Here is a 12,039-nt window from a genome sequence, read left to right as displayed (position 1 = left end):
TCATAAGCATTTTGCGTGGCTGTACTTTGGTCCCCTTTTTGAACCAGCTGAGCTGTAGGAGTTACTGCACTGTTCAAGGATGTTGCCTAACACCAAAATCCAATGCAATGCTTGTGAAAGGGAAAATAAAAGGGGTTTCTAGGGTGTGGAGGCTTGTATTGTGACAGCCTCCTGTGGAGTCTCTGGGACCCCCAAGACTTCTTAAGACCATGTAGAAGAGGAGAGCTGAGCTGGTAATGTTGAAAACACCTAACTTAGGTGTTAGCAACTGCCTTGCTCCATTACTTGTATAGTATTGAACTGGTAAACCTCCCTGTTGACTGTAAGTGAAAATATGTATATAGATAAGACCTGTGGACATCTAAAATACACAGAGAGTCAATGGCATCAGGATTCCAGGTTTCATCCAGGATCTGGCTGTGACTGTGAGTGTGCCTCACGTGGTTTCACAGTGGGAAATGGCCAAGTCCATCACTACCTGCTAGAGGGACTTGGCAGCGTTGCCTTCTGGCTGTTCCACGTTTGGCTTGCTGGTAGCCCTGTACTCTTTCAACCTCACTGGTAGTCTTTTAGTGTGTCCTGTCACAGGAGCTTGGCCTGGTTGTGATCAACATGTAAGCGAAGAGCAACAAGCTGATTACCCCAGATATAGCGAGACAGGACATGACAACTCTGTTTATTACGTGGTCTCCAATTCCCTTTGTCCTGTGTAGCCTGGATGCCGTGCTAAGCATCTAAACTGTCCTGTCCCTATTAGTCAATAGTCTGAATGCATCGTTAATTACCTGAGCATTCAATGAATCTGTAGAAAAGGTAAAATCACAGTAAATATTAATTCCTTTCCTAGTTAAAATAGCTTTTGTAAATGTTCCCATCTCTTTGTGAGAATTTTTTAGGTGCTGAATCATACATGAGGAATTCTCCCTCTCTAGGGAGCTGTTAAAGAATATAACCTTTTATGTCTTTAACTTCGGTGATTGCTTTATGCAAGTTCTCCCTCATTTGCTGAGCATGACCTGTAAACTGGATGGTCTAGATAACTGGAAAGCTATGCACTGTTTAGTGTGTGGCTGTGATTAAGCCAGGATTTCCAAACCTTAGCACTCCAACAATGTAACTTCCTTTCCTTTATGATAGCAAGGAGGCAATGGTTGCTCCTCCAGGGTGCTGGTAATGATCTTTCTTGTCGATGGGTTCCAGAGGTCCATCTCTCCTAACTTAGATTGGCCTTTACACGTTCAGTGTACTGGCTAAATTTTGCATTATCAGTGCAACAATGGGCTTCAGACAAAGAGGATTTTGAAACTGTGTTTATGTAGGTGGATAGAAGTGGAGTAAACTGCACTTATTCTTTAATGTTAACTAGGGCCAGTCTCCTTGTATAAAACAAAAAGAAATGAATTACCAGCTCCAAAATGCGAGACATTCTTATTGCTGTAATCCTCTTGTCTTTGGGTTAACATTAAGATAGTATAGAAATTACACAGCAGAAGTTTTTATTACAGCTCAATGAAAAATACATACATATGTGCATATACACACATGTGCACGTATGTGTGTGTGTGTGTATTCACTCGCTCCCTGTAATTTCAGGATACTTTCCTACTATTGTAAAAGTTCAACAATAACAGCTGAAAGTGCCTGCAGCAATTGGAACAGGTCATTGACCTTAGAATGAGGAAAACTAAGACAATTTGGCAGCATCTCAGGCTCCACTTGAAGAGTTCCATTCCAAATTTCAAGTTTCAAAATGTTAAAGGGAAAGTAGAAGTTTAATTGTTTAAACTGACTTGAAATCTGTTCAGCTCTATGTCATCAAACCCTCATACCTAAAACCCAAAAGCATGGAGTTGCATTTAGGAGTTTATGCTGCAAAATGCTGGTTAATTCTGACACAGAGGTCTGTTCTGCCACAGACCATACTGAGCTGCATGAGCAGTGCAAAGCATTTTTGAACTGACTGAAACCAATGGAATTATCTCTTTACAGTCATTTTAGCTTGGCAGGAATAGCCTTTTGCCTTGGGCAATATTTGGCTTGCCCTTGTTTAAAGGGGAGGTTGTGGTCACAAAAGAGAGTAGTTGTGACCAAATGGGTTTCTACTATGCCCAATTCCCCACTGGCAAATGTTCTGGAGGGAGCTGAGCCCTACACTGTGGCAGAGTGAGCCAGAAGCACAGCTGCCTTCTTGTAGTGCCTCATCCGAGAGTCCAGGCTAACTGAATTTCTGTTATATGGGGAAAATAGGGAAAGGAGGTCAGCATGATGCTTGGAAGGATGTGCAGCACAAGAAATGCTTGAGCAGGAAGAAGTGAGGGATGTGTATAAATATGTTAACATATTCTTCTGGAGACTGGAAATAGCAAATGGGATTGAGCTGTGAGTAATATGCTTACTTTGGGATATAAATGATTGCACTTTTGTGGGGAATTGAATAATGGATACAAGACAAAATACAGAAGAAAAAACTAAAGAGAAAAAAAGGGAATTAAAGTGGAATTTGGAGTGCATGTGCAGGCTGTCTTTATAGGATTTTGTCCATAAGAACTTTGTATGCGGTATAATTATTTATGATTAAAACACTGTTAAATACTTAACTGTGTTCAATATTTCACAGTTCATAGGTGTTAACTTTGAGTTATATACTATATTAGGTTTGCACACAGCTTATCAGAATTGTTTACTGCCTGTACATTGCAATATGTGATACTAGAGAAATACTTTGGCTATTCTTAGGAGTATCTACCATCATTTTTTTGTTTCTCTTAGATGACTTATGTCTCTTGCTGATGATAAATGCACTGTGTGGAACTTAAGTGTAGTGCAGTGTTTTAGCAGTATTTCAAGCAGTTTAACTATTTACTAGATTATCAGAATTTTTCCACTGTTCCTGTTTAATTCTGTTTCTTATACAATGTCCATAATTGTGGATCTGAGCATATTCTAAGTGACATGGCTAACATCTGTCATGTGTGATTCTCCTTTCTGCTCCCTGGGAGGAAAATTATGTAAGGATTTTAAAAAGTTTTCTCTTATTTTTTTAATTTTCATTTTATGTCTGCATTAAACACAATTATTTCACAGTATTCACACATAGAGCTTTGTTTATGTGAGATTGCTTGCTTATAATAAATCACAAATAGTGGCTTTGCATCCAACAAGGAATGTACAGGCTATCCCACCATTATGAACACTCTTTTTTTGCTAAGTGTATTGGGTTGCATAGCTTTCAAATCATGGTGCACCAAAGTGCATTTAATCACCTACAGCATGAAACCATTATTATTTTAATCCTGCAGTTTGATTTATGTGTTAGTTGCCTCCAGACTTGTATCCTAAATGCTGTGGTATTTTCACTGGAACAGAGCTCTGCAGGCTCTTTATGGGGTGAGTTAATTGGGGAAGTGCTTTAAAAAAAATTAAATAGAGTATATTTAATGAGCTGTAATAAGCATTTGCCTGACAGTTAAGACTCTATACATCTATCTCCCTTTTGTTGATGTTTACTTTCTGACTATTTTGGCTAATTGTGGCTTTGACTTGCAACCATTGCTTGTGGTGACTGGTTCATACTCACCAAAGTTAATACATTTTCATTGTTACATCCAACATGAGTAATAGTTTCAGGGTTGCACCTGATCATTATAGAAGACAGTTGTGTAATACATATGGTTTCAAGGCCCCTCTGTGGGAGTTAGTGCACAGTAAGCTGTGATGAGAATTTGCTAACTCTGTGGTGTAGCTGTTTAGGTGCTTTCATACCTGCAAGGGAGCATAGGCCACTTTGCAGCAAGGTACCTTGCATGAAGGCACTGGTGGCTCAGGAGTACCCACACAGAGAGCTGGTGGAGGATGGCTAAGCCATTGCTAGCTTGGACTGTAGCTCTCTGCATATTAACTTTCCCATGGGGACCAGCGCCTGGTGAAGTACCCAAATGGATGAGAATTTTAACCCATCACCACACTAGTGAGCATAAACACCTTTATGCATACAAATATATGTTCCTTCTGTGTTTGCTATATGAATATACTTGGTTAGTGCAAAAGCAATTCTGATGTTGCACATAGATAGTCTCCTGTTCTTTTTATTATAAATGGTGTATAAGAAGCTTAATCGGGAAAAATAGTCATGTAATATTTCTATCATATTTTGTGTTTTTGCAGTGAGAGAAAAACGCAAGAGTCTCTATATAAACCACGTAAGTGAAAATGCCTCGCTATGCAGCTTTCTCCTTGTTGTCTATATTATACAGTAAATAAGAGTTATGACAATGATTTCCATATTGGTGAGCGGGTGCTGATGCTTCACGTGTTTATTCTGCATCAGGATCCAGAAGTATAGGTCTTGGGTATTGAGCTAGTGGAGCAAACCTGTTGGTTTGAAGACAGTATCATGCTCACAACCAGTGTATTAAGGTGACTGATATGTGGGAAAAAGAGCTGCACACATTAGTATGATTTTTAAAATTATTATAGACACTCTCAAAACTTTAGATTACATTTGTATGCAAGTTTGCATTGGCAGAGAGCTGCAGCATTTGATATTTACACAGTTGTTCTGAAGTGCCTGATCATTGTTGATGCGATGTAAATGTGGATTGACATGTGGTACATGCTGAGAATGAAGATGGGGGTTTGATATGCTTATATACCCCTGGGAATTTTTCAATTCAGTTCTCTTCTGTTTGAATCAAATTCTTGGTGAAGCTGAGGGCAAATCCCCTGTAGCCTGTTTTGGGTACAGGACCAGGCCCTTTGCCTCAGTTAGTATTGTTTGTACTACTGAAGCTATTTGGAACCAGGGTGGTTCCAAGTATGTGAAGCCTTGTACGAAATATCTGGAGTCATGGCTCAGTAAAAGTGAGAAGGGAAATAACTAGTTGTCTACCAGGTGCAGTTTGCCTTTAAGGTGAAATGAAGTTCTGAAGTTTTTCTCTATCTGGAAATACAGACTGTCTTTTAATTTTTAAGCTACTGCAGCTGCTGAAACAAACAGATGTGGTTTATAACCTGTTCATCCCTTTGTGCTGGGGCAAATGTTTGTCTAGCTCCAGGTAAACTGGATTGGAACACAAATGCAGGTAGATTCAGCTAAAAGCTAAAATGGGGCTCCTAAATGTGATTTGCTCCAGGGCTTGCACCTGCAGAAGGGGAAGGAGCCGTGAGGGCAGGAATGAACTGCTGAGTGGGGTGAGAAGGCAGGACTGCTTCATTTGTTGGCAGAACTGGTTTGTGGGGAGTGTTTCTGAAACTGCTGCCTGGCTTCAAAAGCAAGCATAGATCTTCAGTTTCCCAAGAGTTAAGATTCTGAGAAGTCATGAGATACTATGAGGCTTATAAAAGCCTTAAAGTTGGCCCCACTGGGTTACCAGATATTTTTTGTGCTTATCTTCTATTCTCCTGTAAAACATTTCCATTGTTTATAGTGCATGTGAGGGTGGTTTGCAGAGCACTTGTCTTGTTATAAAATTACTTGTAAAGCTAATGCACTGGGTTCCTGTAAACTTAATAATGTGTGCTCAGTAACTTCCAGCATGCTTTTAAAAAAACCCTCAAACTTGAAGGTTTATATGCAAAAAAAAAAAAATTAGTCTTTAGACATTGCAAAGGAAGGTATTAACTGAGTTTCTGTGACAGTCCACCTGTCATGGATGGAATTCTCATGTGTCCTGAATCATTTCATATGTAAAAGATGTGGTCTGTGCTAGGCAGATTGTGAGTGGATTCCTCCAGCAGATTGAACAAAGATGTCTATTGCAGATGGTGCAGGAAGCACACTGTTGCAAACCCTAGTATAAGGTGTTCTTAGGCAATGCTGGACGTGTTACAGAAAAGGGAAGGGTGATCACTGAGGAGTTATGTTGTTGGGAGCTCAGTGTAGCAGCTTATGCAGCTGATACCCTAAGCACTGTACTTCTTCTTAATTTTTGGTTTGTTTGTTTTTTTGGTTCCCCCCACCTCCCCCAAGTGTAATTCAAAGCATTGGCTGAGGTTTAAGTAGTGTGAACTTCCCTCAATACTCTGGTTTACTGCTTCCTTAAGTCTCACTTCTTTGTACTTACAAAGTACTTCATCTGAATTATAAAGCTAAAAATAACCTTTATGAAGCTGAAGTCCTTTCTCTGTGTGTGTCCTTACAAGGTAGTTAAGTTTTTCAGACCATACTCATAGATAAACTGTATTTTCAAATGTGGCCTGTGATATTTAAGTTGTTCTTTCAGCACACCTGAGAGTATTCATTCAGCACCTCCTAAATTTGCAGTCTGCTAAAGCTAAAGCACAAACCGTTGATCATTTTTGGAAGGGGTAGCGGTGGCTTCTAACTGGCAACTGTGTTTAGGTTTTCAGACTTCAGGGAACCATTTTCCTAGACCACCTTGTTGGAAGAAATTTAAGGAATTACTTAGATTTAACAAATGTATGTGACAAATGATGGGTTGTGTTTACATGGTGAGTTTGTGATAATACCCTATTGGTTGATCAGTGCTTTTCCACTGTTACTCAGTGTGTGCTAATGCATTTGTAACAGAAGCTATTGCTACTCATCTGTTTCCCTGTTGATGTGAAGTGCTTAGTCCTCACATCTGCTCTGGAGAAGACATGCCAGAGGACATAAATTTTGGAGTGTTGTTTTGTCTTTTTTTGACAAGAACTCCTCATCATAATATGCAGCACTTTTCTGTGGTTTTTCCATAGAGTCATCTTTTTGTTGTTGTTATTTTTTATACTTATTCTCCTTTTGTGATAAATAACCAAGATGAGCAACAAAATATTTTTATCCTTTTCTGCAGTATATGCACAACTGGTTATTTTGCAGGCAGAGTTGTATTTCTCCCGAGTGATCAGGATGGATGGCTATCAAGAGAGCTGTCAAGAAAAGCTGTACTTTTTCTTTCCCTTTTTTCTTTCCTTGCCAAGTTCTGTGTAGTAACAGATGAGAACAGTAGTTCATACAAAAGCAGTTTTGAAGTATTACCTATTTAAAAAATAATTAATATTGACTCTTCCTCATTTAAAAATTTACTTTCTCAGCATAATCACACCACTGTTCTTTTCCTTTCTTACTTGCTTTTTTTTTTGTAGACATTTTATTTGGCTGAATAGTTTCCTTTGATCCTCAGATACAAATAGTGGGTTCCTGTTTTGATTTGTTATGCTTTGTCAAGGGCTGACAGTTGCCCTGTTTCAGATTCACCTTGTCAGTAGGTGTGATGGAAGAAGCCAGCAGCTGTTCTTTTTTTTGGGGGGGGGGTGGGGAAGGAATGAAAGTCGGGGGTGACAGAGTGCTATGGAGAAGCTGTCATCTCAGTCTTCCCACGGAGCCCAAGGAGACAGATGACAGGTTGGGGAATGGTGCTGGATCCTTTGCACCATTCTGGGTGCCAAAGTTCCCTACCTACAGTGTACTGTTTGCTTTCTTCCAGACTGTTTTAATTTGTAAGCAGTTGCAGCAGACTCTGCTTCCCTTCCCCATTGCACCGGCAGTTACTGTTTTTTGTTATTCTTTTCATCCTGCTTCGGTGTGCACGTCTTTTAATCTGCTTAGTTAAGCTGCTGAGGGGGATAAAGATGCAGACTGAGATAGAGGCATTTCCCTTTTCAGAGAAGAGAGATTGCATCAGTATCTCTGCTTGTACAAGGAAAGCGAACAGGAAGACGTTTTATGTTTTTTGAGGAGGTGGTAGAGAAAGAGTGAATCTTTTATTATTGATTGCAGTATCTAATTCTTCGTACTGGGTGATTGGTTTTTTGCGGGGGAAAGGAGCAGGGCAGGGAGCAAAAAGGTTGCTTTCTCCTTCAAGTTTTTCTAGAAATTTTCCCTTTCAGATAAGGTGAAAATGCTCTGTTAGCACAAGTAGTTTCTTCTCTTCTTGACAAGATACACTCTTAAAATTGTGTTTATAAACAGTAATATCCAGTAAAAATAAAGGGATATTTTTTGCCTGTTGGAATATTTTTGAAGGAAGATAAAGGGTAGGAAAAGGGAGATAAGATAAAGGGAAGTAATATCTCACTTTCACATATTTTTAGTTCTGGAGACTCTTCACCAGCCTTGTAGCAACAGCGTCCTTTCTGCATTGTCCCTTTTAGGGATCTGGATATGACTTCTGCTGTCTGCTACCTGGCATCTGGATGTTCAAATTCCAGCAGGCTAATACTGTTTTTATCACTCCTAGTAGAAAAAATAACATCTGTGTGTAGAGCAACATTTTTTTTTCAGCATCCTGGGGAAAGGTTCCTGGGCATCACTCACATCACAGCCCTGGTCCTTGTAAGTGACCCTGTGGTGATTCACATCAGGGGAAGCTTCTTTCCAGAGGCAGTACTGGTGACAGGGACTAGCAGTGAACAGAGGGGTCTATTGCTGTATGTGGTGCGGCACAAGCTATTTCTGTGAGCCTTTTTGCATGCTTGAGATGGTGTACGGCACTTGCTCCTACGTAACCCCCAAATTTTCCTGTCAGATTGGATAAAGAGGCTGTTCTGCTTCCCTATTGTAAAACTACTAGGCATGTGACTGATAATCAAACACTTTCAACTAGTGATTAAAGAGTAAATAAGATACTTGCTGAAGTGGAAACGTAGCCTGAAAAGTAGTTTAATCCATGAAAAATGCAAAGCACAACATAAAATGTGAAATGTTGTTTTCGAGTGGACTGCCCAAGGCTGGCTATTGTAAAGGCTTATAATTGCTGTCAAATTCCTTAAGATATTTTAATTAACATTCCGAAGTATGAGAGAAGAACAGGATAAACTGGAAGACAGATTAGAGGCTTCTCAGGTGCTCTTGAAGTTCTCCTAGAGATTGCTTATTGTGATCTTTGCCCCTCTTCATTGCAAGATCACTGAAAAACAGGTCTAGAGGGGGCCTCTGTAAATCACCTGGTCACAGATTCCTTGTGCTGATGCCATTCCTAATAGATGCTGTTTAAGATTCTTTTTCAGGCACCTAGTAAGCTAGAATTAACAGGTTTTCTTTAATGGCTTACCTAAACATACTGTTTGAAATGTGTTTTTCTAATGTCTTTCAGGCCCTTGCTCCTTTTCCTGTCCTCCAGGGTGAAAAATTTTACTTCTCCTGTCAGCCTCAAGGCAATAAGTTGTATGAAGTGACAAACTTTTTTAAGGGGAGGAACAAAAGATAACTTTTAAGGTAGAATCAGAACATGCAGGGGAGTTCTTTTACAAGGTGCTGTGTAATACTTGCTCTGCTGGAAGCATAGTAAAGTCCCTCTGGTCAAATTGCACAACACTAGCAATTACATGCTTTGTAAATATAAGCCTTTGAGCTGATTTTAGTGTTCAAAGAAATATTTAATCCTTCAGGTTTGTAAAGCAGGGTGTTTTATCAGTGGTTAAGTAGGGCCTGCGTGTGCTGCACAAGGGTTTACCAATGGTTGCTGAGCTCCCCAGGAACTCAGTTGTTCACTGACAGAGTTTTCTGTAGCTGACATGAGTAAGGACAAGCTTTGAGAGCAAAAACCTTGCAAGTGCAGATCTAGTCTAAGCCATCAGTTTTGGACATTATCAAGCATTTGCGAAACCAATCAACTGAGGACAAAGTTGAATCATGAGGTACAAGGGGTATTACTTCAGAGTGGTTGGACTAGATCTTTTTTTTAATTGTAGTTGTTGCCAGAGACAGGTGAGCATACAAGGGTGCAATTTCCTATTACTTTTGTTCAGGTGAATATATCTACACCAAATTTAGACAATTTTGCTGTATTGATATTATGCAAGATGAAAATAAGTGCAGACCTTTGCAGAGCCATGCAGAGAATTGTGTTGCATGGCTTGCTTGATTTTGGAAGCACTTTGTTGACCTGTAAAATCATGTTCCTTCTGTGAAAAATGTTGTCAGAACTAAATCATGTCCTGAAGCAACAGATCTTCAAGATAGGAACCTCCCTTTTCCAAGTCAGAAGCAGTCCTGGTGTTTTTGCTTGCTGTTGTAATTTGGCTTCATATGTACTTTTATATACTAGTTTTGCCATCTTGTCCGGGAGCTGCTCTATGCTGATGACGCCGCCCTTGTTGCCCACACAGAAGCTGCCCTGCAGCGTTTAACATCCTGCTTTGCAGATGCTGCTGAGCTCTTTGGACTGGAAGTCAGCTTAAAGAAGACTGAGGTCCTCCATCAACCTGCACCTCAGGAAGTCCCCCGTCATCCCCACATCACCATTGGCCAATCAGAGCTCAAATCAGTCCAACAGTTTAATTACCTCAGTAGCCTCATCTCCTCAGATGGTAAGATCAATGGAGAGATAGACAATAGGTTAGCTAAGGCATATAGTGCTTTTGGAAAACTCCACAAAAGGGTATGGCGTAATAAACACTTGAAGAAAAGCACCAAGATCAGTGTTTACAAAGCCATAGTGTTGTCCACTCTCTTATATGGTTCCGAAACATGGGTCATCTACCGCCACCACCTGCGTCTCCTAGAGCGCTTCCATCAACGCTGCCTCCGCTCAATCTTAAACATCCACTGGTCAGATTATGTGACCAATACATCTGTTCTTGAGCAAGCAGCTGTCACAAGTATTGAGGCCATGTTACTGAGAACACAGCTGCATTGGGCAGGGCACGTCTCAAGGATGAAGGACCACCGCCTCCCTAAGATCCTACTCTATGGTGAACTTGCCACTGGCTGCCGCATGAGAGGAGCCCCGAAGAAAAGATACAAGGACTCCCTGAAACAACATCTCAGCCTTGGCCATATTGATCAACACAACTGGTCTACTCTGGCCTCAAATCGGGAGACCTGGAGACACATCATCTATAACGCAGCTGTCTCCTTCGAGAACACACGTAGGATCACTCTCGAGGAAAAAAGGCAGCGCAGAAAGAACCGTGTATTGCAGAATACACCACCTAAGGAGTCTTTCTGCTGTGCCTTTTGCAATCGGATATGTCTGTCACGTATTGGCCTCATAAGCCACCAACGTGCCTGTAGCAAATGTGGATAGAGCCTTCCCAAATCTTCGTTCGCGAAGCCTCGCCATGATGATACTAGTTTTGCCTTTTGACATCTTGGCCCTACCATCAGGCCCTACTGCCTGGAAGCTAATGGGCATGTCTCCACAGATGGGTGCAAGCAAGCCTCAATTGTTCCATGGAGGAAGTATTATTTAATAGTACCTTTTAAAATCATGCAGTAGCTTACACCTGGTTTGCTGGAAGAAGAGACAGTGCTGTCATTATTTAGTGCAGAAGCTCCAAATTATCTTTTGATGGACAAGTGCAAAAGAGCACTGGAAAAAGGCTGAAGCTCCTCTGTGAAACTGGAAGCTGCCTGGCTGCAGGCCAGCACTGGTACAAAAGCTGTGTAGCTTCATTAGGGGACTGTTGTGCCCAAATGAACAAATCCTGCTGAGCACAAGGGCAGAGAGCCACAACCCTCCTAGTGCTGCTAAAGAGGACAGTACCCCTTCTGGTCAATTCTGAGTGTGGGTTTTGGTCAGTATGTACCCCGTTGTTAGGTGTTTCTACCTAACCTCCCCAAAATGACTACTTTAACAAAAGAAGTAGTAACATTTTGTCCTTCCCCACAAATTTAGATTTAATTTCTGAGTGTATTTTGTGTATTCTCATTGTGAATTAGGAATTTGTTGTAATTCCTTTCACAGCAGGTACATAGAAGCAGTTCTGCAGAGCTTGTGTGATTTTGATGGCAAACTAAGCCATTCAATTCCTGATAAAATGTTTTTTATGGAAATTTCAAGTAAACCCTATCCTTCAAACATCTTAAAACAACTGGGATTTGGAAAATCAGTAAGTTTCAGCATGAAGCTGGAAGAAAAATAAAGCAGTGATATTTGCTTAGTACTAGCTGTACGAGGGGGAAAAATTACAAGTTTTGGAATCTAGAAACACCTGGCTTTAAATGGGAATACATTGTCTTGATTTCTTAGGGCTTTTTCTGTAACTTTTTCTATTATACATCCTTTCCTGTTATGAAAGTAATTCCAAAAAATACCCATTATTTTTATTGGCCTATAATATCAGCATTTCTTAGTGAATGTCTTTGGTTGAAATTAG

The 12,039-nt window shown here is 40.4% G+C and overlaps 1 protein-coding gene across 3 annotated transcripts in view; it reads left to right on the top strand.

Moving 5' to 3' along the window:
- The window catches only part of CCNY (cyclin Y), a 122,492-nt gene that overhangs the window by 75,721 nt on the left and 34,732 nt on the right, over positions 1–12,039 (top strand). The window contains exons 3-4 of one of the 3 annotated variants that reach the window (XM_017820215.1): positions 3,000–3,008; positions 4,165–4,199. The exons of 1 other annotated variant lie outside the window; for it this stretch is intronic. In XM_017820215.1, coding sequence (XP_017675704.1) covers positions 3,000–3,008; positions 4,165–4,199 — 44 coding nt within the window. The remainder of the gene's footprint in view (positions 1–2,999; positions 3,009–4,164; positions 4,200–12,039) is intronic. One more of the 3 variants, XM_017820216.1, reaches the window with a different exon arrangement.

Source organism: Lepidothrix coronata, unplaced genomic scaffold, assembly GCF_001604755.1.
Source record: "Lepidothrix coronata isolate B3197 unplaced genomic scaffold, Lepidothrix_coronata-1.0 Scaffold80, whole genome shotgun sequence".
In the NCBI taxonomy this organism is placed as follows: Eukaryota; Metazoa; Chordata; class Aves; order Passeriformes; family Pipridae; genus Lepidothrix; species Lepidothrix coronata.
Note: the sequence above shows the minus strand (reverse complement) of the source record. Positions and strands in the feature narration are given on the sequence as shown.